Raw genomic sequence first — 27,902 nt, 5'->3', positions numbered from 1 at the left:
CCGCTGGCCTAGCACAAAATCGGGGAAAAGGTCCCGGAGATGATGGAGGCGGTTCTGCTACAACACGTGATTGAGACTTCAGAGGGGAGGAAAACGGGTTGGGTAAAAAAAAACTAAAGAAAAGAAAGCCAGATGGCAGAACCTGATTGGAGGTTTCTTATGAATAGTAACTCATGAATAAGATGTAGTAGATTAGCTAAATTCATAATAAACTTAAATAAATTAAGCATTCATTCTCACAAACTTAAGCATGGTAAAATAATTATAATAAACTTAAATCAAAAGAGGTTAATTTTGATGGTTTTATCAAATAAATTATCATGTTAATGAGTGCTTCATGTTGGAAAATATTTCGGTGTTGTTTGTGTACAGATGAATCATGAATGGTAGGTATCAACCTTTAGCTTGCCTGCCAACTATTTGATAAAATGTTTAGATGAGTATATGTGAAATGAAATCTATTATTGATCAAACAACTTTTAACTTAAGAGTTACTTTTAAGATGTTAAAATATGAAAACCACGAAACAACTTTAACTTTATTTTTAAAACTCTTATTTTTAACTTCAACTTTTTTTAAGGGAATTTTTTAACTTCAACTTATAAGTAGCTTATAAGCTTTAGGCCAAACGCTACCTAAATGTCGCTAGGTACTACCTATTAATATATCTGACTCTATCTTCAACAAGTAAAAATGCATAGAATGTAGATATTGGGAAACTCCTGCATAAAAAGAATTAAATCAAAACAGAGACATAGTTTCCAGCATGACAACATGCTAGCTAGTTCAAGAAATTAATGCTCAAATAGACAAAACTTATGCCACCCTAAGGCGTTCTTAAACGGAAAACAGTAAGAGAATCTATGGCATTTCATAATCCGCATCAGGTACTTGCAGCAATAGTTATTACTTGCTCAATTTTCTTGGCTCCAACTTCCACCTTGTTTAGTCTGCCAGAACAATGGCAGATCAAGAATCAAGATCAATCAATTCCAAGAAGTCTCCATCACCGCAAAACCACGAGGACGTAGACAGCATTTCGTTTGTAGTACATTCATCCTCCTGGCCACGGGAAAAAGGGTCTCCTCTAAGGTCTGCTTCACCCAATCCAAGCAAGCTATCAAGGTCCCCTAGTTCACCAAAAATCTCATTTGGATCTTGATAAGGTCCACCTTCAGCATTATTTGCCAGATCAGGATGATCAACCTTCTGCTATCCCATAAAAACAAAATTAGTATGAGAAATGGAGGATAAAAGCAAGCATATTAAACATTTTATATGATTTTGTATAATTATAGGGTTAAAAATTAAAATATACCGAAAAACTACACAATAAACTTGGAGATAAAAGACCATACAATTTACATTATATACTGACATTTTGATTAGTAGCTTTAATTGTTCAACAACTGAGAAAAAAAGGTTAGACAGCAACTCAACATTCTCATGCCTCACAGCAAGCTACAAGAATGAACATAGAAAAAAGGGCAAACTACTAGACAAAAATCTTCTCGAAACTAAGGCCCCACCCATACTGACCAAAAAAAGGAGAGATTGCAAAATTAGGTCTGCTTCCTATAGTTTATTTCATGGAAATTAACCATTACTTGCTAGTTTCCTGATGGGGAGTTATCAGGCGGATCCTCCAATTATATTAATAGTCCAATTTAGACAGAAATAGAATGTAGAATTCCTTTAAATCCTTGAAGGTACACAGTTAAGCTCGTACAAAATGAAAAAGGATAAGAAAAAAGCTGGTGACATGCGAAGTCATAAACAGATGCGAAGTCATAAACAGCAAACCAATCACACCAAGATTTCACAAAAAGTATAATAAATAACAAGAAACGGATTGTGCACCTCATTTCCATTGTAATCATTCACGGATAATGTGTTATCATATTCTTTGAACTCGTCAACTTGATTGTTTGGAGCTGAAGGATGTGTGGAGCAAGAGGGCACCAATCCTGATAGACATGATTCAGAGGTCAACCCCATGCATCCACTTGGAGAGGCATGCATGTAATTTGTGTTATCAGATTCTTTGAACTTGTCAACTTGATTATTTGGAGCTGAAGGATGTGTGGAGCAAGAGGGCACTAATCCTGATAGACATAATTCAGAGGTCAGTCCCATGCATACACTTGGAGAGGTATGCATGTCATTTGTAACCGCAACAAGACTTGCAGTGGGTAGAACAGGACCTGGAGCAGATGTAGTAGCAACAGGCATAGATTGTTTACTGTCAATTTCCTCATCTTCATCCCAATCTTCCTCATTAAATGGTTTTCCATACTGTGCACCATTCCTGGGTCCAGGGCCCTCCTTTTGGAATACCCTACAAATTACATAGGAATCCTGCAATACAAATAAACCAGTCGAACAATTTACATAAATACACAAGAAAAACAATCAGAAATACACAAGGAGACAATTGGCCAAATATACCAATTTAAGAATGTACCAAAGGGATGCCAAATTAGTCAAATGCACAGTAATAAAATCACAAATAAAGTTTGGCATTTTATGCCATATAAGTTAAACATACACTGAGCATCTACTGCCATAAATCAGTTTATAAACTTCATATAGTAAGGTTTAACTTGAAAACACATTGTGCATCATTTCTGGGTCAAGGACCCTCCTTTTGGAATACCCTATATATTAAATAGGTACAAATAAACCAGAAAAATTAAAATAAATACATGAGAAAAACAACCAGAGAAAAACAACCAGAAATACACAAGGAATCAAATCGCCAAACAAACTAAATTAAGAATGTACCAGGGGAGGTCCACAAGAATAAAATCACAAATAAAGGTTGTCACATCTACTGCCACGAATCAGTTTATATATAGTAAGGTTTCACATGAAAAGACATAATTCAATTCTGATACCATATCCAACAAGCTCTAATCTATATGAATTGAAATAGGTTCCATTAAAGACATTCCATGCATGCACTCACAGGCACAAACCCAAAATCAGTTCACAACCAACTAACACATTTTCTCAGTCAAAGTTATTTACTAACCTGCGGAATGCCTTTGTCAGCCAGGTCCTTGTGTTCAATTCTGAACTCGTGCATAACCCAATCAGTTCGGTCTCCCTTAGGGGCTCTGCCGATGTGAAATACCAGGGTTCTTATCATCCCCACAACCTGATTTTTGTGCTCAACTGATCTGTCCTTCCCAGTAGTCTTCCAGTACCCAAATTCCGTAGCCCTGTTCAGCTTCCCTCCAGTGGAATATTTCATTCCACGAGGACAAAAGAAGTACCATTTCAAATCCCCAGTTTTGAGCACAGACTTATCTGATAATAAAAACAATAAATACATCAGTTTAACAAAAATGGTACTTATTTTACGGTATTACCACTATAACTCTATTATGCTATACTATATATTACCATTCTACTACTAACCAACAAAAAATTAGATCATTTCATTTCTACGGGAAGCCACACTATACTACACACTACATTACACTACACCACTCTAATAGCAGGCAAAGAATGGAGACAAACCTGGAAGATCCCACGGAGCATACTTGTAAATGTCAAGTTCAGCAATGACATCAAAAGGGAACTTTCGACCGAGGATCTTCCTCTTCAGAAAGTACATAATCAGCTCAACATCAGTGGGATGAAAACGAAACCCTGGAATCAATTTTGTATCGGCCATTGAAAGGAGAAAAAAAAAGCAAAAAACAACAAAACAAAAAACCCAAAGAGGAAGTGCTTCAGAAACTAACGAACGACCTTAACCAACAACAACAACACCGGAATCCAACAACACTTCCTCACCAACAGTGAAATTTGTGTCCGTAGCAGCAAACCAAACCAACAAGAAGAAGAAGGAAAAGCAATAAGCAGCAAATAATGAGCGTGAAAAATTTAAACAACCCTAAAAATGGGGTGAGTCAAGTCCAGTGGCGGAAGAAGAAATCCCAGGAACACCAGAGTCTGCGGCGGCTCATGAAGGAGGAGCAATGGCGGCGGAACTGGAAGCCCACAATGGATGATGACGATGCCTTTGTGAGAAGAAAAGTCATCGGCACAGTGGAAACCCTAACATTGCAAATTGAAATTGAAGTTCGTTTGAGAAACAAGGGTTTCAATGTTTCATGATCGCGTGAAATCGCAGTTCATCGGAGAACAGAGAGGAAGCTTACCAGAGAAGGAGGAGAAGGAGGAAGCACAAGCCTCGCACTCCGATTTCGAAATCGTTGGAATTTTGGAAATGACACAAGAGAGTGACACTGGTTAGTGTAGGGTTTTATTTATAGGCACGCGGATTGGGTTTTTTTTTTTATTTATTTTTAGAAAATGGAAAATTGTGTTGGTTGCTTGGGTAAGGGGTTGGTTTGTTTCTGTTTTGTAGGGTCCTTTGACCTTGTTCTCTATCTTCCTGAGGAAGCTGTAGGAATGGAAGGCCAACCCGCCAAACTAAGTGTTCAATTTCCACATACAATATGATATTTTTTTTGAAACAATACAATATGATTTACTACAACTTCATTTTATTTTTTAAGGAACTATGTAAGTATTTCATGTCATGGAAATGTAATTATTTTAGTCATTGATATTAAATTTATTTTTAATGTATGTTAGTTTTCAAATAATCTAACTGTTAATGCATTTCCATATAATCTAAATCTAAATCTAAATCAAATACATAACTAATAAAGTCGGCTTATGTGTCATCTTCACCTCGTTTTGGAGAGTGTATTAGAATTTATCTTATAGCATAAATGTTTACGAATGTGTTTGGAAAAACTTTTAACCTCCTTATAAGCAGCTTATTTTCATAAGTTGTAAAGAATAACTTATGAAAATAAAGGTTAGGCTTATTTGTAACTTATTTTCAATAAATTTCTTAAAATAACTTATGAGTAAGCACTTATATGATACGCGTTCATAAACGCTTAAATAAGTTGTTTAATTATGTACATTTACAATTAATGTTGTCATAATGTGTCACAGTATTAATTGTTAGATGCAATATATATGATGGTGTCTTTGTGTATATCTTATGCAACATCTTCTCAATATTGTTTGCTGATTACTCTGACATATGTGATTTCTAAATCTTGAATGACCATACGCACTTAATTAAGTTGTGTTTCCAAACGAGACTTGTAATCACGTAAAAATTGTGTCCTCTTATTCCGATGCAGCAAAAAAAAAATTGTGTCCTCCAAACAAGATTAGATTAAATTGACTTTCTCTTTTGTTTTTCTCTGCATTCAAGTAAACATAAAAATTACTCCAATTTTCCTCATTTCTCTTTTTCTTCCATTTTCTTTTCATTCATTAAAGGCATGGTTTCAAGGAAAAGTAAAAACTGGGTTCCAAACAGGGTGTCGCCAAAACTTTTATATGATTAATATGAAGGTGAACAAATCTCACCGTGAAAGTGAACATAATAATTACACACGATACAATCAAACATCATGAAAGAATTTTGCTAAAATTTCCCTGTGTGAGTCCTGAAGAATCAACTTTGAATGATAGACACCATAAATCAGCTGAGATCTGGAAGAAAGAACATAGAAGTTCGCCAATACTAGAGACCTGTCCATGATAATGGATGTCCAAAACGTACCAGATCAGTATTTGCTCAAACCCCTGAAAGCTTCCATGAATCAAAACAATTTACACAGAACTCATATTAACATCCAATAAAAATCCGGTCTGTTCTCCCGCTAAAATAACTGTACAATTGGCACTCTTTCTCTCTCCGTGTCTCTCTCATCATTTGGGAGGCTATTGCAACTCCAAGTGGCAGATCTTCATTTACAAGAAAAAAAGGGGGGGGGGGGAAATGTAAAACAAAAGAATGAATTTAACCTCGTAGGCTGTAATGCTTTTGCGAGTCAGAATCTTCCTCCCATGGCCGCCGAAGAAAAAAGGCTGCTACATATACTGCCACTTCTTAACCCTCATAAAAACTCTTAAAGCCATGCCTCAGTGAACCGATCATTCTCCAATGACTTGTAAATGAATAATTGATGAGCATTCACCGTGCAAGCTTTGTCAAGAGGGAACAAGCAAACATGTATCACCATTGACAAACTATGTCATAATATTCCATTCAAAACCTTCTGGTAATAATCATACTGACGAGTTCGCCATGCATCCAGGCTGCTACTAATAAGTGAAAGCACCAAAGATACACATTGCTGCAAGGAGAGGGGGGAAATGTAATGATAATTGCAAAAGAAATTTACAGTTAAGAAAGTAACTGATATTAATATTGAAACCTCTTCTGTTAAACTGAGATGGAATCGCTTTCTTAGGTTCTGTATTGTCCGTGAGCCACCTTTAAAGCAAGGGAAACCAGAGTCCTGATACCAACATTAGAAAACAATAATTCAGGAAAGCCCATCATGAATTCCTGACTTTCACCTCTGATGCCCACATACATGCATAATAAGTTAATAACAAGAGTTGATAGCTCCATTGATGGTGTAAATTTGCCAGAGTAGTAATTAAATTCTAATACAAATTAAGAGGCCAAAAAAGTACATTGACAGTTGACTATCAAAAGTCACATAAAATAGGTGAAATGAAATCTAGGATCATGTGGAAAGATGAGGCATTCGGCAAGGTTACAATCAAGCATTATTTACAATGCAGGGAAATAAGGAAACTTCTAACCAAGCAATAGTGTAACGTCTGTAACCTTTATGCACAAATTTCAGTTTAACAAATAACAGGTTGCATTTTCATTTCACATTGTTTGGGTTGGAAGGAATGACACTCCCAAGACCTGGTGACCTTTTTTTGTAGCCATGCTCTGGAAAAAATAACAACCTCACCTATTTGCAATCCACTGCAAATAAAAAGAAGAGTTATCTACCACCTTGTTTTGGACCAATTCAACCATTTCCCTCTGATTCTCTTATCACCTGATCTTTTATATTTTATTTTCTCAATGGACCAAATAGTTCATTCGTATTTCAGTCAGACAAAAGACGCCGGCCCAATTTTTTCATCATTTGTCTTAACCTAATGGCAGACCAAGCAAATATGCACTACACATCATGTCAGACAGCTGCTCTTCGAACAAGATGTGTGTATCCAATTGTTTGGAAATATAGTACACTTTGAATCACTTTAACTCTATAAATAAGGAATTCAAATATAATGAGATTTTTCACTCAGTAGATAGCTAGCAAGATTATTTGATATGGCATCCATCACTGAATTGGCAAAGTTGGACTAGTCCTTGAATATTAAACAGCTTGCAGTGGTGGCCAATAATTAAAAATGGAAGTTGGCATATTGCATGAATTAGGTTGGGGAAAACAATAAAAAAAAATTCATAACACAGCCTGTTCTGTTATAGGAGCTAAATTGCTAAAACCAGACAATGAAGCAGGGATATAATAGATGAAAGTGGGACTACAGCAGGGAGCTAACAATTCTGTTACCTGCAACATTTCAACAAGAAGAATAACACGCTCAGCATGCTTACGGCAAGTAAGGAAGCCTTGAATGCATAAAACCTGAATTACAAAGGACAGAGCATTGGACAGATTTAGAGCTAATAAAAGTATAGGCTATCATCATACTCTCCTCAAAAGCACTCCATATTTGTGTATAGTGTGTGAGTTTGTGTGTTGGGGGCGGTTATGTAAGTATTGTACCTTGAAATAATCAAAAAACTCACTTGGAATGCCCTCAGCATCAGAATCCATGACCTACTCACATTATCGTGATTATTGTATAGGAAATAGCTAGTAACCAATCAAATGGACACTCAACAATCAGAGGTAAAATAACCAGGATATGGTCTCAGTTTTACCTCAAGAAGCTCCCGAGTTAATTTAAAAGGTGCACTCTCAAAATTAACACCACCAGGTGAATTAGAAAGCATGAACCCAAAATCAATATGTATAATATGACCTTCTTCATCCAATAAGAGGTTCCCATTATGCCTATCCTTCACCTGGATGAAACGGAAGCAAAAATGAGAAGTGGTAGAACACAAAACTTCAATGACAATAAATAGCAAAATATTATCATTAAAATTGTGATTTAAGCAGATAATGCACCAGTTACAGAGAATGCATGCAAGTGCATAGTGTGTTTCAGACCTGCAGAAGGTAGCAAACCAGGGAATATCCAGCCATACTTTCAACAAAGTTCCTCTGAAAAAAAAAAATGTAAGCAAATCATCAGCAGATATACAAATGATATCTTCTCCATTTTTACGTAAAACCAAGGTGTTTTTCACCATATAATAGAATTAGTAAAATGATGCAAGCAGCATTATTCAAAACAAGGGGGATAACCCTTAAAAACTTAAAACCTGCAAATAACTTAGAGATGTGTTGTTCACTCACTCCCATATGTATTTTGTGACTGACTTCACTGTTATCTTTTATATGTTACAGCTTAGCAGTGGCTATTCTGTTAGCAGTTAGTTATAGCTTAAGTTAGGCAATTGCAATCTGTTATAGTCAGTTAGGAGGTGGTTAGCTTCTAGATGAAGCTTCCCAAGTCTTAAATATAATCTACTGTACCCATTCATTCAATAATACAGATTACTTTTCAGTTCAGTTTATCTCTTATCCACCTAGTTTAGTTTCTAACCAAACTGCAAAATTATGATAATAAAAAAATAAAGGGAAGCGAGTGCAAGTAACCACTGCCCACTAGGCAAGTAGTAAATCACAGTACATTACATTCTACCAGTGAAACTAATGGAAAAAAAAAACAATTTAACTTTAGTCCATCCCAGAGAGTACATTACATAAAAGAATGCAATTGGTTAACACAACACAAACACATGAATTAACCAGAGTTCCCAAAAATCTGTCATTCAGAGTACATGCATCACATTGGGATGCTTGTCAGCTGTTGTGAATATGGGCAGGAGAGCATTAAATTTCCGGAGGATATTATGCTGGATTTTCAGTAAAAACTTTTTCTGAACACATGCATATACGTTTTTAAAAAACATATTTTGCAATCTTTTTTCTGTTTTCAGGAAAGCCAGGCTGAATTAGATTTTTTTGCACGGGTCACATTCACATATCATGAGGTGGATTTGAGTTCATGACAACTAAGGTATACAAGGAAGGAGGATAGGAGGATAAAATCCTCCTTAGATAAACAAGTAGAAAAAAAAAAACCAAGATGGTGTTTGTTTCGAGCTATGTAGAATTATTTTGAAATTAGAAATATAACATTCCCGTGATTGGTACAAGCTATGAAAAAATATACCTAGGTATTATTGATTCAGAGGAAAGTAAACTATTCATATTTTCTTACCTTTCACTCCCATGATGGGGAATGTGTATCTTATTCCATAGAAATGGAAGTTATTTTACGACTCACTTTTCATTCCCACTTCATTCTACCACCTTATTTCAAAATTTCCCAATCATGTTTATAAATTTACCCGGGAATAACATTCCTAGTTATGGTATTCCTAATATAATCATATATACCTTGACACAAACATTGGAACAAATTTCCATTTAGCTCGTTTCTTTCTGTGAATGTTTTACCTTGCTATTTAATATAACATGAAATGAGAATGCTACCAAAGGGAGGAAAGCGAAGAAACAAAATATATGCTGGTGGAAAAAGTGCCTAATTAAGAATTCATTGCAAATTATAACATGAACGAGTTTGGTCCACAACGATGTAGTTGATCTTGGCATCTCTACATCACCTGAGCAAGTTTAAAACTCGGAGAATCTTCTTGATACTTGGCAATAAAGAATTCACGTAAACTTGATATGCCGTGGTATCTACTTTTGATAGAATGTAGAGAAGCCTGCAAATCATATACATATATTCAATAATTAGTAAAGAAAAAAATGCAGAAATTTCCATAATTTGAAATGTGTAAGCATGGAATTACCGTATCTGGAATTGTTTCAATAAGAGCAGTGTAAGAAGAAGTACATAACACTTCATAAGGGCGCAGCCAGAGAGGTAGACCCGCTTCTTGAAAAATATCTGGAATCAAAGTCTAATGATTGTAATTAAATGATCAATAAGCACAAACAGAAACCAGTTCTGCAGCACCATGGTGTAATCTGGTAACAGAACACAGAAAAATATGATCCAATCATGCATCTTCAACAAATCTCAGGTGGATCAAGCCTTTTCACTGGATAATTTCATTTACACTTTTACATACTTCTACTTTAATTTACAACTACTTCGTCGAAAACCGCAATCACGTAGATTTAGCATGTCTCCATGCTGAGATCCAACATGGAACTTAAAATGAGATCATAAAAACAAACATGTGTTCTTATAAGAACCACTTCAGAATGAAGTTTCTTGAATAGTTACAGTAAAACCTGCTCTGCAGCTTTATATAAGGTAAAAAGGCTACGCTAAGATCCAGAAATGCAAGCGAATAGAAAATGAAATGGAAGAATAGCTTATAACAAAAAAAAGAATTTTTTTTCAAATTTCCCTTTCTCTTCCCTGAGCACACCCCAAGGTTCAATTCATGTCATATAATAGTGAAGGCAGTGCAGAATGCAAAACCAATGAAAACTAGCATTATCGATCAGAAGAACAGAAACATGTGAACCCAGTTCTCACACCCAAACAAATTCTCACTTATGTCATTCAGAGCATACCCAATCCATTCAAAACCAATATTTATTAAAATAAAACTTGGTCTTTGAAAAAGAGTAGTCTGGTCACTGGTGCTAAAAAGCTCCCGCTATAGCCTATACATAGGGTCCAGGCCCCAGGGAAATATAATATGCATCTTCCTTGACCATAATCATACATAAAAATGAGAGTTGTAGTGGAGAACAAACAACAAGCGTGAAAAAGAAAAATAAGATAAACTAAAAGTATTTGCACCATAATGAACAGTCTGGAAGGGAGTTGTTAAATTCTGAATATGAAAGGGCAAAGGAAAAGTTTGAAAGGGACCACATACCATAGAAGTGTGAAATAAGTTGAACTGCCAGATGCTCCTGCCTACAGTCATCCCCACTCTTTACAATAACCTATGTGAATAGGGGTAATTGTTTGTATCATGCTCAAGAGAGATTATGATCTTAAAGCACAATTTCTCAAACAGAAACAGAACAATCTAATAACTTACGTAGCACAAAAACTGACTGTAATTGACACTTAACATAACCATATTGATAAAACAAAGAAAGACTAGATAGTGTAGATTTCTACATATTGGAAAAATCAAGTTCTAGTTAGATAAACATATACATTCTCATTCCTGACTCTATTATGTAAATCTCATAATGATATGCATACTTAAGATGTGCATCACAATCTCTAACAACACAAAAAATGAATGAAATATATCATTAATAGCAATATCGAGGCAAATTTTTCATGGCTAGCCCATTTTCCTAGCTAAAGCATGATGTATTTTTTAAAAAGCAAGTTTGCCCAAAAAGTAGTGTCAAGCAGCTCAAGCTATCTTATAGTTGCATTATTGATTAATATTCTTTCACACTGTTGTTCCATTGATCCCGTCTGCTTATACATTACAAACTATTTACACAATACTTTGACTGCAATAATTTTCATAAAATTACTTATCGCACTGCAATTTAAGTCATAAAAGATATGATACATAGCATTTCAATATTCTCAACCTCACTAGATAGCAACCTATATATAATTACAATAGCATAAATGTTATTTTCTGACTCAAGATAAATAGGAAATTAGTAAATAAACAAAACATTTCTTTAGATGATAAAAAATGATTGATCAATCGGTGCTTGGACATATTCGATTACAATTTACTTTTTTTAAGCCAACGGGAAAGATATTTTTTTGGTGTCCTTTGTTTTAGGACACTATCTAATACGCACTTTTATCAGTTGACATTCATGTGAGTACTACCAAATTGGGAGTGGAACCTGTATGATTTAGAGGATCCCACCTGAATTTCAACCAATAAGAAAGAGTATGTTGGAAAGAGTGTTGGTAGCATTTTTCTTCATGTTAATGGCTTTCCAAAATAATTACACTTTAAGCAAATTCTATTGATTGAAAAATATACTTACAGATCGCAAGTCCCAACCCGGCACATTCCCATGTATAGAAGCCTTCTGTATCCTCTCTTTCTTTACCTCCCAAAGTTCACCAGACAAGGCATCACTGGCTTTGGGAGTAATTCCATCAGTCTGTTCAGAGGAATTATGTCACATATAGCAATTCCATATTTCTAACGCTAAACGAAAGAAAACTTACAACAACTATGGCTTACCCTTGGTTGGGCATCTGATGAATCTTGACCAGCACCTTTCAAAGGGAGTCCAAGAGGTGCTTCCCCTTTTGCTGCCGCAGCCTAGCATATTTGAAATGTTAGCAAAACTATCATGTAACATGAACTGGTAAGTGCTAAATGAATATGCTAGTGACCAATTTGTTATAAGATAGCATCCTAATCCACACTTATCATTTGCTTATATTACATGTCATCAAGTCATGGTGTGAAATGAAGAATCTTACCTAAGCAGAATGACTTTATAGTGTACGTAACCTATACTATCGGTTAACTTAAAATACCAACAAGGCAACAACCTATGTCATGCATGGATGCATAGTTTAATCTATCATGTTCTTGAGCATATTATCATGAAATGGGATACATGACCTAATGTTTTCTGTTTTAATTATATTGACAAGAGTCAAGAAGACATATATCTAGATGCACTAAAACAGTGGACTTTATACTGCTCTAGCAACTTTACAGCAACAATAACAAACAATGTCTTTTCCCACTAGGAGGGGTCAAGTACATGGATATAAACACCATAATGTCCTATGATGAATCATGTCATGTCTAAAGCCAAACCTTTCAAATCCAAATCCTTCTTAATGGTTTGACAGTAGTTTTCTTTAGCCTCCTTTTATCTCTAACTATTGGACTATTGTCGATCTAATCTACCCTTCTTTCTAGAGTTTTTACATGCTACACATGTTCAAACCTATGGTAAGGCCCTGCCATCTTTTCCACAATTTTATGCAGAGAAATCAGTTGACTTTAATTACTTTGGCCTATAGACATTACATTAGACATTGATATATTGAGCTTAGAAGTTTCCAGCTAAGGAAAAGGTTAAACAAACTTGGAAGTTATGACATTAGATAAGAATAGTAGGATCTAGGAACTAATGCTTCAGAGCACTCCAGCAATATATGAGAAGTTGAGAACTAGACAACTAGTCTGTCATAGAAACTTGGCTGACCTTTATTACAAAGCCTCATACAAAATTAGGACTTCAAAAAATAAAAATAAAATATCGATTACAACATAGATGAAATAACGTAAAAGCATCCTCGCTATCTCTACTCTAAACATGACAAAAACTCACCTTTACTTCCTCTATTGCCACTGTGCTTGGAACACGACGATGTTCCTTCCGCCGTCGTGGTGCCTGATCCTCAATATCTTCCATTCTAATGCCAGGATCAGCTTTCAACACTACCCGCACCCAATCTACATCACTGTCATGTCTTGGGCTTGTCATTTCTTGTATACTGTCTCTATGAATTGAAGCACAATGCTGACTGCTACCACGTAGATCCACTTCAGTCTTCTCCAGTTGACCATGTGAATGTGCTTCCACAGAAAGATCCAGACTAACAAATTTTATTTTTGACCCAGAAGCATGGTTCATTGCCTGGTCAATAGCCTGAGCAGTTGATTTGGACATTCTATCGTTACTATTACGATACACCTCCTGTGCTGTCTGTAATGGATAAGCCCAAGGGGGTGGTTTTTGTAAGAAAGCATCTCCATTTGCCAAAGGAATTCCACCTTTAGAAAGTTTCTGGGAACTGGATGCCTCCCGGGAATTGCTATAACAAATGTTTTGTGGGAAGGGCAACACATCAGAAATGTGATTCAAAATTTACTTTTACTAACTGCATTAATTTCCAAAAGACATTCGGATTATTATCCAAGTAATACCTTGGCATTTCACATCTCAAAACTTCAACGCAAATCATGTAAGGCGCCTTCTCCCTAGAATTCAAGAGAACAGCTTCATCTTCAGGTATATGAAGCACACGGTACATGCCTTTTCCCAATGGAAAACAAACGCCTACGAATATTGGAAAGCAAGACTCATATACAGCAAGAGGATAAATGAAAACCGTGAGCAAAGGGAATGCAGTAGCATATTTGACACACCAAGAAAATGACATTTTAAGTAAATAACTACAACAGAAAACAATCTCTACTGCATAATAAATAAATAAAACTCCTCACAGTTCCTCCAAGAAATGGGAGATAAAAAACAGTGATGGACATATGGAAAATTTCAACACTTTCTCCACTCAAAGAAGAAAACTAAACATGTAAAGTCTTTTGACTTTCACCATAAAAGTGGCATAACTGCCACTTAGTATTTTTATACACTTTTTTTGAAATAACATGTGATCTTCTTACATGAAACATGACAAATAGTGGAACCCATTGAGCCCTATTGAACATCACTAAACTAATACTATTAAATTTAATAGTTAAGACTTAAGAAGTACCTCCAGTATTCTGAGCTTCTGTTAAATGTAAATTGATTTCTGCAAGTGACTTGAAGCACAGGAATAACAAAGAATATGTATGTCAGCAGCATCAGAATGTAACATGATCAAACATGTATAAAGTACATTTTATTTCCATCTCTAACTATGTCAATTAGATAAAGAAAACATCGGAGAAAAGTCTAAGGAAATAACCTCATGGAGAGCACGTTTGCGATCTTCAACTGGAAATACATCCACTAACCCAAATGATGTCTCACATAATGCAAGCACAAAATCCAATGACTCATGGTAAGCTCCTTTCCGGAACTGCAATGTATTAATTGGAAGTGGAGGCTTTGTTCCTGATTTCTCATTTTGCTGCTTCAGCGATCCAGGATGCTTCTGCCAAAGTAACATGATAAAATCCAATTGAGGCATAACAAAGTGATATGTGGAAAATTGTCGTTTATCTAATACTAAAAACCCGCAACAATATGAAGAAAATGAAAATAGACTTCAGAATACGTTGATAACTATGTTATTATTTTAATTCTAACCCACATCTACAATACGAAACATCAATAATAATGGCCATTTCTAAAGCCCCTATCTGTGTGCATAATATCATGCAACCATGTCGATAAAATGACCATTACTGATATAACAAGCGCAGGAAGCCAATCGTGTGGTTGAAAAATGTAATCAATGATTCAACATCAAAATCTAGACGAAAATCGTAAACTGGAATTTATATCATAAGATCATAGTGCAATTCAGCCATTTGTATGGTTAAAAAGAAAATCATTTAGTGTGCCTGAATATGAATTTGGTTCGCAGTTTTTGGTTTTCAATCCACTAATATACAGATAAACTAGATGTCGAATGTTAATAAATGTTCAACAGACCTCTTTCTCCTTTTTTGACCCCAATAGCTCTGAATCTTCAATTGAGCGGTCACGATCTCTAAACAATTTGCGGAAAAAGTTTTCCGTGCCTGGACTACTTTCAAATAAACCACTATTGTCGTTTTCATTTGCTGGACTACTTTTATCCTCTTCAGGGTGCACACGAAAAAGTCTTTTGAACAAAGAAAACTCAGAAGGCTCTTCTTCCTCAACAATGGTAGTACCATCCTCCATTTTATCATTGCTATCTTTTTTATCTTCAAATTTATCCTTGAACAATTTCCGGAAAAACCCTTCTCTTTCTTCCTCTTCAGCAGACTTACACTTCTCTTCAGAAGTAGCAACATTTCCATCATTTGCATCCTTCTTATCTTCAAATTTCTCTCTGAAAAACTTACGGAAGAATCCCTCTTTGTCTTCATCTTCCATTCTTTTATTAGCGTGTGTTTTATCCTCAGGATCATTCTTGCTATCGCGAAACAATCTCTTGAAGAATCCCTCTGAACTAGAGGCCAAATCCTCATCTTCACCTTTACCATCCCTTAAGAGCCTTCTAAAGAAACTATCCTTTTCAGAGTCTTCATCATCCCCTCTATCCCTTAGGAGCCTTTTAAAGAAATTATCCTTTTCAGAGTCTTCATCATATTTCTCAGACGACTTGCGAAAGAGATCTCGAATTTTCAGGCCGAACTCATCATCACTTTTGCTATCTCTTAAAAGCCTCTTGAAAAAACCATCCTTTTCAGAGTCATCATCATCTTTATCTACTGATTTCCTGAAAAGCAAAGCATCTCTAACCTTTGGACCTGGCATAAATTTCCTAAATAACTTGTTCTCTTCAGGAGACTGCTGACCACCATCCTCTTGCAAATTGTTTCCTGAAGAAGGGGAGAATGACAAAGATCTCAGCGTAAGCGGGGAAGATGTTAGCGACAGAAATCGCTGTTTTGACGAAAATATCTTATTCAAAACTTGGTTCTTGCCTCCAGGGCTCGAAGCTGCGCTTTGAGGCTTTATCAGAGGTGGCCACTCACCCATCAAGGTGGCTCCAATCTGGCACTTCTCCTGAATCCTACTAATCCCTTCATTATCATCAGTGTCCTCAAGCTCCGCCAACAAGAACCAATGCACCTTCAAAGCAATCTTAAGCGACTTGGAGCACACATCTATGACAAACTTATCCAAAGACGGGCTCGGCTTGTGTATCATCATGTAACACACTTGGAACAAGTAACCCTCAACTCCCTGCAAAGGAAGTGTATACATTCTATTACAGAGATAATCACGCACCCCGGAATGCTCATGCTTGTACAAGTAGCTAACAGCAATCCACTCACAGAAGAACGACGAGTCAAAGAACCTGATGAGCCAACCATTTTCACTGGACTCACTCGTCAGATTGGACCTCGATTCAATTTCCCTCGGTTCATCCGCCACCCCGCGAGTCAATCCTAAAAACCTCACCATCTTCAACCAATCATCATCATCATTAACCCTCAAGGGATTCACTATTCAGCCCCAAAAAAACAAGCCTGATTCAAATTAGATCACCACCTGAAACATACTTAAACCCTACAAATCCCTAAAACCTTCGCTGAAAACCCTAATCCTCCCTCAAATCGGAATCAGCACCCTCACCGATCATCCGATTGAGGCGTCTGCTGAAAATTCTGATAACAACGAAATTGATCAGAAGAAAACCCTCGCATCAATGGAGAAAACGTTACAGCAAAACAATCAACGCTCTATCGTGTGAAATTGTAGGACGGTACGAATTTGAAGGTGCAGTAGGAACAATCGGTGCACCTTACCACGAGAAACCGCAACGCAGCTTCAAATTGAGGAAATGAAGGTACCGAAATTGCTGGGAGATGCAATGTGAGACTCGGTGTAACTGCACGAGAGCGTGGAGCGGCAATGGATCTCTGCACGTTGTTGTGAACGACGGCGTTTGGTGGTGGTGGTGGTTACGGTGCGGTGGTGGTGGTCGTTGTTTATTTGTCATAGAGGAAGTTCAAAGGAGGGGTACGTGTTAATTTAAATGAAAGGGTAAAAATGGAAATATATATGGTAGGATGCGCTGCGCATAACTGTAACATGCACGCTCCTGCCTCCTAGGGTCGTGGGGTACACTATTTTATTTCCCTCCATATTTGAAAATGGATTTTTCTTTGAACAGGAAAATGGAAAAAATTTGGACATTCCTAATTGATAATTTTTTTTTTGAAAATGGCTGCTTAAATTCATTAATTCAAACCTGGCCAAGATGCTATTACATCATTCTGAACCAAAAGATCTGCGGCTTGAGAAACATCTTCTACCCACACAGTGGTAGGAAAATATGAGGCATTCCTAGCTAAAAAATCCGCAACTAAATTACCAGAACGTCTTACAAAAGTAAAACTAAACAAATCAAAAGCAGAAACTAATGAACAACAATCACGAATAACAGAACCTAAATAAGATAACCCTGATGCTCCCTTTGTCCACCACGCATAGAGTTGGAGACAATCTGTTTCAAAACACACCGAACGAAAACCAAAATCCACCGCAAACTGGAAGCTTCTCCCAATGATGGAGAAATAACCCGGATTGGATAGCTAGCTGCAACGCCCATCACCTCTTTGTTCGCATCTTGCGCCACCATCCCCAAGCTACCAACCCCCTCCTTGACTGAAGCATCAATACTAATCTTGATAACACCTTCCATTGGCCTTCTCCACGTAGCATGGCGAGTAACTGAGTTGTGCTGCTGAACCTGCATATCCTCCACCCGAGGCATAAGAAAGCTTGCCCACCGCAGCACGTCAAGTCGTTGACCGCGAAAAAGCAAGGAGTTTCGGGCTTCCCAAATTGCATATAGAAGTCGTTGAACTACTGTTGCAAAATTTGATTCGCTTCCTCAAGCACTGATGTCATGAAATCCGACATAGATGCAAACCCCTCTGTCCTCATTTCCATCTTTGAGGCAAACCAGACTCGCTCAACCGTTGGGCATTTGAGAAAAAGATGCTCCTCCGTCTCCTCTTCCCTCTCGCAGAAAACACAATAGGGACCTACCATCACCCCTCTCCTCGCAAGCGCACCTCTGACCGACAAAAATCCACTAACCGCGCGCCAAGCCACGTCTTTGCAACGAGGCAAGGCCGGGGTAGCCCATAATTGCCACCACTGAGCTGCCATAACAGGGCCTGTAGTAGCCGAAGCTTCCTCGTGAGCATCCAACTCTCGGATGATTTTGTATCCCGACTTGGATGTGTAGTAACCATCCATAGAATCTCCCCAATACAGCAAATCAACACCTCCGTAATTTGAGAGGGGAATAACATTGATTTTGCTCACAGTCAAGGGACTAAACACTGAAAGGAGTAAAATGTTGTTGGATCATTGTTTGACATAGTGTTTCTAATTCTAAACTATACTAATATCATATGTAGAAATTCTAGTATTAGACAATGTTAATTGGGATGATGAGTTAAGTTTTATGTTCGTTTCTTGAGGGTAAATGAGTTGAGTAATTAGACATTGGTCATTCTCATATCGGGATATTATGAATATTAAAATGGATAAAGACACATATTAACCGTACTAGACTATTCGTCTTGAATTGCATAGCAACCCCACATGAGAGGTGCTGCCAAGTGTGCCAATATCCAAAAACTCAAGTATACGCTCAATTAACGAACAAAAACTCTAACTCACCATCAAATTCAGTGTTGTAGGAATTTTTGTTATCCTAAAAAACATACATCACAAACATTGACAAACGCGATTAATGCTAACATTAAGCCATTAGCATTGGTCCCTCCTGCAACTGACTAGTGTTGATTTTTTTAACGCTAACCTTGTAGGGGCCAAGGAATTAAACAAACATTAAAATATTAGTTTCAAACCATTTAATGTTTACCTGACGTTGATGCTAGATTCGCTTTTACATCGACGATCAAAAGCACAGTAATTCAAGTTACCGATGACCAACACCATCAATAAATCAACGACCCCATTATTGAGGAAAGTTCTAGAAAACGGGGAGTTATCGATGATCTTGGTTGTTGGTATTTTAAAAAACACGACCCAATTTATTACCGATGATTTTGAGAGTTAAAAACACGACCTCTTGTTGAGGTTTTGATCGTTCATTACCGATGATCAAAATCATTGATAATTTTAATTTAGCAAATGTTCAATAGGTAACAACCACAATCCAAAGTGGTTTTCCCAACAATTATGTGTTAGAAAACGAATAGGCTTGATCGTGATGAAATCACTTTCCTTAAAGTATTTCAAGCACTCTCTGAATTTGTCTTAGAGTTTGGATGCAAGAATACCCAGGATAATCAGCCTTGCTTCGAGTTTGCACAAGACTAATGAAAACTCGAAATGAAGGGAAGTGGTTTTCTGGAAAACAGAGGATATGATTGTGCGTTCTGAATTCTGAACATGCACTCTATTTATAGGCAAAAACAGAACAATTTATAAGGTTGCGACCCTTCATAAATTATGTCTGTTACCAACAACTATGTGAATAGTTGCGACCTTCGCGAACAGGTGCAAAATTCGAATTCTAAAACGAGCAAAACAAACGGACGTTACGGCAACCGGTTGCCGCCGCCGTCGATGCGTCGTGCTAAAGTGCCTCAAGTGTCGTGCCGTCTACAAGCCGCCACTAGTGTAAGACCTGGATTTTCAGAACAAGCTAATTTCCGACTCACGCGTAGAATCAGTGTAAGCGTGACAGGAGTTTGATATTTGAGAAAGATTAATGAAGAAGAAAGTTCAGGAATTGCTTGAGGAATGTTGCGTAGTCATTTTAGGAATTAGAGCGAGTCGTCTGCACACCCGCCTTATGGCAAGCGTGTCCAGAATAGGCTAATTTCGCTTTAGAGCAACGTTTTAAGTGAGATTTCGAATCCTTGGAAAATTTAAAGATTTTCTTTATTTTTCCTTCGACCAGCGTTTCATTTCGGAACTCTAGACTGTACGCACGATAGTATTCACTTTTCGGAAGTCCGACGACGCTAATTTCCTTGCTTCGAAACCCTAGATTCGAGCGATGGATGAAGACTTTTTCTATTCGGGACTTCTAACGAAGTTTCCGTCCGCGTTGCCAGATTTGTTTCGACATTTCCAATCTTTCTTCAGAAGGAAGTTTTGTCGTCTGAGCATCACAGCAAAAAGTAGTTTAACGGGACAGATTAACTTACACCGCCTTTGGGATTTTTGATATCGTTTTTCCCAAATCATAGATAATTGTTTTGAGTTCTGGAATTCTGACGCTAGAATCTCTCTTAGAATTCCTCGGTGGACGTGCTGCAAAAATCGGAATCGCGAAATTTTCATTTTCCCGCGATTTCACCTGCCTATAAATAGCTCGAAAAAGCAAAATCTCTTCATTCTCACCCATTCAAGGCCGCGAGCAAGGAGAGAGGAGGAGAGGAGAAATTTTCGCGAAAACTTGACCAATCTTCGTGCAGTTCGTCCCTACTTCTAGGTATTGAGGTAACTAGCATGAATCCTACCTCTGTTTACTGTTTCTGTTGCGTTTCTGAAGTCGTTTCTGTGCTCACAGTTTTGAGCTTTTTCTAAAATTGTCCGATTTCCTTGATTTCTTGGTTGGGTTATGTTCCTTATGTTCCCATGAGTCTAAAACCTCTGTCAGTAATCGCCGATTGCGATTCAGTTGTCCAAGATCTGAAAAATTGATTCAAAACCCCATTAGTCGCACATTTCGAAACTTTATTGTCGAAAAGCTGTAATCTGACTTCGTGCCTTTAGGATTTGTTGTCACGGATGTCATGAGGATCAATGCTGTCAAATTTGTTTTCCGAACTGATAACTTTGAAGTTTTGAGCCTTTATTTTGGACCAAAATGCCCCTGGATAGTCGTATTTCGACCCGATTGTCCGAAAATTGTTCCGACAATTTCTTTGCCTTAGTTTTACCCTAAAACTACCTTGTGAATTGATTTAGATCGAAGAAAAAGTTCGAAAACCCTATTTTCCATAGTGGCCGAAACCTAATTGCTTGGGTACCGTGTCCAAAAATAATTTTTGGGTCTCTATGACCTGAGCCATTGCGTAGCTCTTTCAATTGTCGAAATTTTGGCGCCGGTTTCGTGTCATTCTGAGTTCTGTAGCTCGAGTTATGCTCGTTTTAGCGAACGAAGTCTCCGTTGTCAATTTGTGCCTAAATAGGAACTCTGAAGCTTTAGAGGCTTTCTTTACGATTTCGATTAGTATTAGTAGATCGTGTTGCTCCTAGTGAAGCTTGTGTTGATGATTGTGTTTTCTTTGTTCTAGGTTCGCAATTTCCATGCCCAACTTCTACTCACGAAGGTAAGGGTAACTCGGTTTTAGAGCGTCTTTGAGTCTTGCATGCTTTTATCGCACTGCCTGTGTTTGAGATGAAGATGTTTATATTGATTGGAAGATGATTATGATTATTATGCTGAATTTGGAAAATGTTTTCTGAGAGGCTTCGACCGTTTACTGGTTTCTGTCGTTACTGCTTCCTAGTGGATGGAACATGTGGTTACTTTGGATTGGTCCTTGGGTGGGCTTTGTTATTGTCTGACTTGGCATATAGGGCTTGAGTCAAGTGGCGATGAGGAGGTGTGTCCTATCATTGTCCCATCTTGCGAGGTGCTAAGTGGCGATCAGGAGGTGTGTCCTATGATTGTCCCGTCTTGTGTGACGTTAAGTGGCGATTAGGAGGTGTGTCCTATGATTGTCCCGTCATGTATGACGTTATAAGTGGCGATGAGGAGGTGTGTCCTATCATTGTCCCGTCTTGAGAGACGATATTGATCGATCCATTTTGTTAGCAGCATATAGTTGCATTATAGGGAACTAACACCTGACCCTATGTTGTTGGATTTTCGTATTGGTTTATTGATATCTGATTTGATGTTACATTGTTGAGGTTAATATTATCTGAGTCCGATTTATGTTTAAGTTGTTGATATATGAGTTGAGTTATGTTGCTAGTTATTTACCATGCCAGGTAATTAAATTCGAACAGCATGATTTTTCTCTTTTATACATGGTAATTGCATGGAGTTAACCCTTTCTATTTGCTACTTGTTGTTTGGGCGCTTAACGCTATTAGGCGATGGAGATCCTTCCGCCGAGGCATAGCTACTCGAGTTGGAGATCGAGTTGTAAGCGGTGGAGTAGAGGTATGAGAAGCAGCTTTGCTTCTCTTCTTGTGGATTATGTTGGAGTCTCTTTTACTTTATGAGAACTCTGTTATTAAAGTCTTGCTTCCGCCACTGTTAAAGTGCGCATGTTTATTCTGAACCTTACTTATGGTATTGTAAACTATTATTACTGTATATCGGGAAACAAGTTATCTAAATAAAGTTATGGTATGTTTCCAACCTTTTAGCCGAAGTGTTTAGTTGTTTTACAGAAAAAAAATTCCCTTGGTTTTTAGGGATTGCAGATTGGTCCTTAGACTTTGTTAGGTTACTAATGTGACTCCTCAGTTGAGAAATTGGGGTGTTACAACTAGCGCCTCTACGCCCACGCCGGTGTCGCCGGTCGGCGAGGGGTGGTGTGAATGGAACATGTGACATAAAAGCTTGGGACCATCAAACCATGCACATGTGGCACTATATCCTCTCTTTGTCTCTTTGTTGAATGGTTGACATTTAATGATATATAAATGCTTTGAAAAGTTACTCCACTTTCTATGTGAGACTTCATTCAAATCCATTCAATGCAACACATTTGTCATTTTGGAACACTATGTAATTATTACTCCTTGAGTAATTATTACAACAATCCCCCCCACTTGTTACATAAATGACAATGCCTATTCCAGAAATAGAAACACCTGAGTGTTAATACAGTTTAGTATCTTTCGATTTGAACTAAACCTTAGTAAATATTGTGCAAAGTATAATCGAAATATTAGGTAGCTGTGCTTTGAACCTATATTCCTAATGATCATACCAGCATAAAAAATACACACACTCGTTTGTGATCCTTCGCCTACATTTTCCTCGCCTAGCACTTTTTATGGCCATGTGCTTTCCTGTTTTCGTGAATTTTTATGAGAGAAACTCCAACTCTCATTTGAGACGGCACCATCTCGAAATTCATATAGGTGAAGTTCATATCGTATGTGATTTTCGCAAAACCACATATTTCGATCATGAAGTTCATTAAGAGTATATTGATACTCAACCCTCAATATCTAATAGTCAACATTGTTGCTTAATGTTGCATTGTCATCCAAATCAACGATTTGTTGTTACCCATTGAATCTTAGGTTAAGGTTTTCTTAACTTCAGATTGGGTTGCTACCGTTGTTGGAACTCTTACTCAAGGAGTTTTAATCCCATACCTCTCGTGGTATTCTTTACTAAGTCTCTGGCCAGTGGCTTAGTAAAAGGATCTGCTAGATTATAGCTTGTTCGTATATAAGTCAGTGAGATAATTCCATCTTTAATCATCTTTCTCACAAGAGAATGTCTCAGACCTATGTGTCTAGATTTCCCATTATATACTTCACTGTATGCTCTGGCTAGGGTGGCTTGACTATCACAATGTATCAACACTTTTGAAACATTTTCTTTAGCCAATGGAATTTCCAATAGAAGATCTCTTAGCCATTCAGCTTCTTGTCCTGCAGAAGCTAGAGCCACGAATTCTGATTCCATGGTGGAGAGGGTAATACACGTCTGTTTCTTGCTCTTCCAAGAAATTGCTCCCCCAGCCAATGTGAATATCCACCCAGTGGTGGCTTTATGATCTCCAGCACTCGATATCCAACTAGCATCGGTATATCCTTCTAGTATTGCTGGAAACCTATCATAATGAAGTCCAAGATCTTTGGTTTTCGAAAGATAACCAAATATCCTTGTAACTGCCTTCCAATGCTCACCATTTGGATTGCTAGTGTATCTACTCATCTTACCAACAGAGAATGCAATGTCGGGTCTGGTGCATTGCATTAGATACATTAGACATCCAATAGCGCTTGCATATTCCTACTGGGCCACTGCCCTTCCTTTATTCTTTTCAAGTTTGACGCTAGGATCAAAGGGAGTATTTACTTCCTTAAATCGTAGGTGTTTGAACTTATCTAACATTTTCTCAATGTAATGTGTTTGACTAAGTTCATAACCCCCACTATTTCTTTTAACTTTAATCCCTAATTAAAATGGTATCAACTTGTCCAAGATCTTTCATCTTGAAGGAGGACTTTAGAAAATTCTTTGTTTCTAGAATTCCATCCATGGTATTGCCCATGATCAACATATCATCCACATAAAGACAAAGAAATATTGCAGTATCGTTCTGCACCTTTGTGTATAGACATTTGTCGCAAGAATTCGGAATGAATCCATTTGAAATTATGACCGAGTCAAATTTCTGATGCCACTGTTTTGGCGCCTGTTTTAGGCCATATAGAGATTTTACTAGTTTGCACACTTTCTGTTCATTTCCAGGAAGTATGTAACCCTCTGGTTGTTCCATGTAAATTTCCTCATCTAGATCTCCATTTAAAAATGCAGTTTTAACATCCATTTGATGTACTGCAAGATCATTTATTGAGGCTAATGCAAACAATACTCTAATTGTGGTTGTTCTTGCAACTGGTGCATATGTGTCAAAGTAATCAATACCTTCTTTTTGTCTAAATCATTTGGCTACTAATCTAGCCTTATAGGTGTTTAATGTTCCATCAGTATGAAACTTTTTCCTAAATACCCATTTACATCCAATAGGTCTTGAACCTTTTGGAAGATCAACTAGTTCCCAGGTTTGATTAGACAAGATTGAAACCATTTCATCTCGGATTGCATCTTTCCAAAAAGAGGAATCCCTTGAAGCCATGGCTTCCTTATATGTTTTAGGATCATCCTCTAATTGTAGAATAATAGGAATTTTATGCACATCATTATTACAATTACCTTCAACAAGGTAAAAGGAAATGAGTTGAGAATCGATTTCATCTGAACCTAAGTTCTTAGTCTTTCGAATTCTCTTACTTTTTCTAGGTTCAGGTTGTATTTCTACAACTTCTTGAGAATCTATATCTCGAGATTCCTCATTAGTGTGCGTTTCATAGTCTTTATTCTTTGTTATAAGATTTTCAAAGAATTCCACATCTCTGGATTCGACTATGACATTAGACTCAAGATTTAGAAGTCTATATGCCTTACTGTTTGTGGCATATCCGACGAACGCACATCTAATTCCACGGGGACCCAATTTTGTTCTCTTTGGATCCATATTTTTGTAATATGCTACGCACCCCCACACTCTAAAATAACCAATATTGGGTGATCTACCCTTCCATATTTCATATGGAGATATTCCGATCATTTTTAGGGGTATTCGATTCATTATATGACATGCAGATAAAAGTGCCTCGCCCCATAGATTAAATGATAATTCAGAGTGCATTAGCATGCAGTTTATCATTTCTTGATAGGTTCGATTCTTTCTTTCAGCAAGACCATTTTGTTGTGGTGTACGCGGTGCAGAACATTCATGTATAATACCATGTTCTTCACAAAAAAAATCGAATTCTGTAGAGAAATATTCTCCACCCCTATCACTTCTCAAAACTTTGATAGTTTTATTTAATTGATTTTCTACTTCTGCTTTGTATGATTTAAAGGCATTGAAAGCATCATCTTTATGCTTCAATAGGTAAACATGAGTGTACCTAGAACAATCGTCTATGAATGTTATGAAATATCTATTTCCCCCACAGGTTAGCATGCCATTAAATTCACATAAGTCAGAATGTACAAGATCAAGTAAATTAGACTTTCTTTCAACACTTTTGTAAGGTTTTTTGATCATTTTAGATTTAACACATATTTCGCATTTTTCAAATTCATGAATGTTACATGAGATTAATTTGGACTTAATTAGTCTATTCATAGTACTAATACCAATATGTGCTAATCTAGAATGCCATAAGGAAATAGAATCAATCATATAAGCAGAATTGGAAACTTTATTAATAATGTTATCAATAGTACATAATTTGATCATTCCCTCAGCGAAATATCCTTTTCCTACAAACACCCCATTACGAGTTAATATGAGTTTCCCGGATTCATACACAGATTTGATCCCTGGTTTTCCCAACAAGTCCCCACTAACAAGGTTCCTACTCATCTCTGGAATATGCAGCACATTAACAAGAGTAACTTTCTTTCCGGAAGTGAAATTTAGTTCGACAGTTCCAGTTCCGACAACCTTTGATCGAACTTCATTTCCCATCTGCACTTCTTGATCATCAGTTGATTCAGAGTAAGTCTTGAACGATGCTTTGGCATATGATACATGAACAGAGGCACATGTATCACACCACCACCCTGGAACTTTACCCTTTACAGCCATAACTTCGCTCACAGTAGCGATTATTTCATCATCAACTTGGACAACATTCACTTCCTTTTTAGCCTTGTTTTGTCTGCAGTCTCTAGCAAAGTGGCTAGGCTTTCCGCAAACATAGCAGCCACCCTTTGGACCTTTTGTTCCATTGTTGTTTTTGAACTTATTATGTTCTTTCTTTGGTCCGAGATGTTGCTGTTTGCCATCATATTTTTTCTTGCCTTTTGCAGTTACAGTATTTGCCTTAGAGAAACCAGAAGACTCAGCCTTGTCTCTGACCTTCAATTCCTCCTCGATTCGAAGGTGTTTCTGAATTTTCTCCAAAGAGAAGTCTTCATAATTGTGCAGCAGTTTCTTCCTGTAACCATTCCAGGAAGGTGGCAATTTTGCAATGATTGCACCAACTTGAAAGGCTTCAGGAATATCTATTTTCACTGCCTTCATCTTATTTACGAGAACTTGTAACTCGTGCACTTGTTGCAGAATAGGTTTTGTATCTAACATTTTGAAATCGAAATATTTAGATATTAAGAACTTTTTGGTACCTTCTTCCTCAGCCTTGAATTTGAATTCCAATGCTTTCCATATTTCCACTGCGGACTGAGTGTCTGTGTACAGATCATAGAGGCGGTCGGAGAGAGTATTCAGAATGTGTCCACGGCACAGCAACTCATCCTCTCTGCGCTTCTTTCTTTCGGTCTTAAGTTCATCAGAATCATCATCTTTTGGTTCAGCAATTGGTGTTAGATCAGGGTCTAACACATAATATATCTTCAGTGCAGTCAGGAGAAAAATCATCTTGTCTTGCCAGCGAATGAAATTCGTTCCATCGAAGCGATCAAGTTTGACAAGATCCTGGTTCATAACTTTGATACTGGAGACAGAAGCATCGGTAGCCATTTGAAATTACTTTAAGATTGTTAGAAAACGAATAGGCTTGATCGTGATGAAATCACTTTCCTTAAAGTATTTCAAGCACTCTCTGAATTTGTCTTAGAGTTTGGATGCAAGAATACCCAGGATAATCAGCCTTGCTTCGAGTTTGCACAAGACTAATGAAAACTCGAAATGAAGGGAAGTGGTTTTCTGGAAAACAGAGGATATGATTGTGCGTTCTGAATTCTGAACATGCACTCTA

At 37.2% G+C, this 27,902-nt stretch overlaps 2 protein-coding genes across 9 annotated transcripts; both read right to left on the bottom strand.

Moving 5' to 3' along the window:
- Positions 1-709: 709 nt before the first annotated feature.
- Positions 710-4,329, bottom strand: LOC130712809 (NAC domain-containing protein 82-like). 5 transcript variants are annotated; one of them, XM_057562641.1, is made up of 6 exons: positions 4,173-4,329; positions 3,526-4,068; positions 3,035-3,312; positions 2,205-2,358; positions 1,861-2,105; positions 710-1,209 (listed from the first exon to the last, which is right to left on the bottom strand). In XM_057562641.1, exons 2-6 carry the CDS (start codon positions 3,680-3,682, stop codon positions 970-972), a joined length of 1,074 nt encoding a protein of 357 aa, XP_057418624.1. In that variant the 5' UTR covers positions 3,683-4,068; positions 4,173-4,329; the 3' UTR covers positions 710-969. The 5 variants fall into 5 exon arrangements, with proteins under 5 accessions (XP_057418624.1, XP_057418631.1, XP_057418616.1 ...); XM_057562648.1 differs by having other exon boundaries at positions 1,861-1,967; XM_057562633.1 differs by having other exon boundaries at positions 1,861-2,358; positions 3,526-3,657; positions 3,760-4,068.
- A 1,034-nt stretch (positions 4,330-5,363) lies between these two features.
- LOC130712790 (phosphatidylinositol 4-kinase beta 1-like) lies at positions 5,364-17,469 on the bottom strand. 4 transcript variants are annotated; one of them, XR_009010898.1, is made up of 17 exons: positions 15,402-17,463; positions 14,710-14,898; positions 14,515-14,563; positions 13,943-14,075; positions 13,344-13,830; positions 12,233-12,313; positions 12,030-12,149; positions 10,928-10,997; positions 9,881-9,978; positions 9,689-9,793; positions 8,103-8,156; positions 7,811-7,954; positions 7,653-7,706; positions 7,437-7,511; positions 6,264-6,347; positions 5,851-6,182; positions 5,364-5,574 (listed from the first exon to the last, which is right to left on the bottom strand). XR_009010898.1 is itself a non-coding variant. In XM_057562607.1 (16 exons), exons 1-16 carry the CDS (start codon positions 16,866-16,868, stop codon positions 6,081-6,083), a joined length of 3,312 nt encoding a protein of 1,103 aa, XP_057418590.1. In that variant the 5' UTR covers positions 16,869-17,463; the 3' UTR covers positions 5,364-6,080. The 4 variants fall into 4 exon arrangements, 2 of the variants coding, with proteins under 2 accessions (XP_057418590.1, XP_057418596.1); XM_057562607.1 differs by having other exon boundaries at positions 5,364-6,182; XM_057562613.1 differs by lacking the exons at positions 5,364-5,574; positions 5,851-6,182; positions 6,264-6,347; positions 7,437-7,511 and adding an exon at positions 6,369-7,436 and having other exon boundaries at positions 7,676-7,706; positions 15,402-17,467.
- Between the last annotated feature and the right edge of the window lie 10,433 nt (positions 17,470-27,902).

This window comes from Lotus japonicus, chromosome 1 (assembly GCF_012489685.1).
Source record: "Lotus japonicus ecotype B-129 chromosome 1, LjGifu_v1.2".
NCBI classification, from domain to species: domain Eukaryota; kingdom Viridiplantae; phylum Streptophyta; class Magnoliopsida; order Fabales; family Fabaceae; genus Lotus; species Lotus japonicus.
This window is presented reverse-complemented; position numbering and strand designations above follow the sequence as displayed.

What these genes read in the sequence shown, in the direction of transcription:
- LOC130712809 (XM_057562626.1), bottom strand. Translation starts at nt 3,682, where the DNA reads ATGGCCGATACAAAATTGATTCCAGGGTTTCGTTTTCATCCCACTGAT. An exon ending in TGCTCCGTGGGATCTTCCAG is followed by an intron (nt 3,313 to 3,525) that starts GTTTGTCTCCAT and finishes TTTTATTATCAG; the next exon opens with ATAAGTCTGTGCTCAAAACT. An exon ending in CTGACAAAGGCATTCCGCAG is followed by an intron (nt 2,359 to 3,034) that starts GTTAGTAAATAA and finishes TTTGTATTGCAG; the next exon opens with GATTCCTATGTAATTTGTAG.
- LOC130712790 (XM_057562607.1), bottom strand. Translation starts at nt 16,868, where the DNA reads ATGGTGAGGTTTTTAGGATTGACTCGCGGGGTGGCGGATGAACCGAGG. An exon ending in TGGCAATAGAGGAAGTAAAG is followed by an intron (nt 12,314 to 13,343) that starts GTGAGTTTTTGT and finishes CAAATATGCTAG; the next exon opens with GCTGCGGCAGCAAAAGGGGA. An exon ending in CGAGTTTTAAACTTGCTCAG is followed by an intron (nt 8,157 to 9,688) that starts GTGATGTAGAGA and finishes TTTTTTTTTCAG; the next exon opens with AGGAACTTTGTTGAAAGTAT.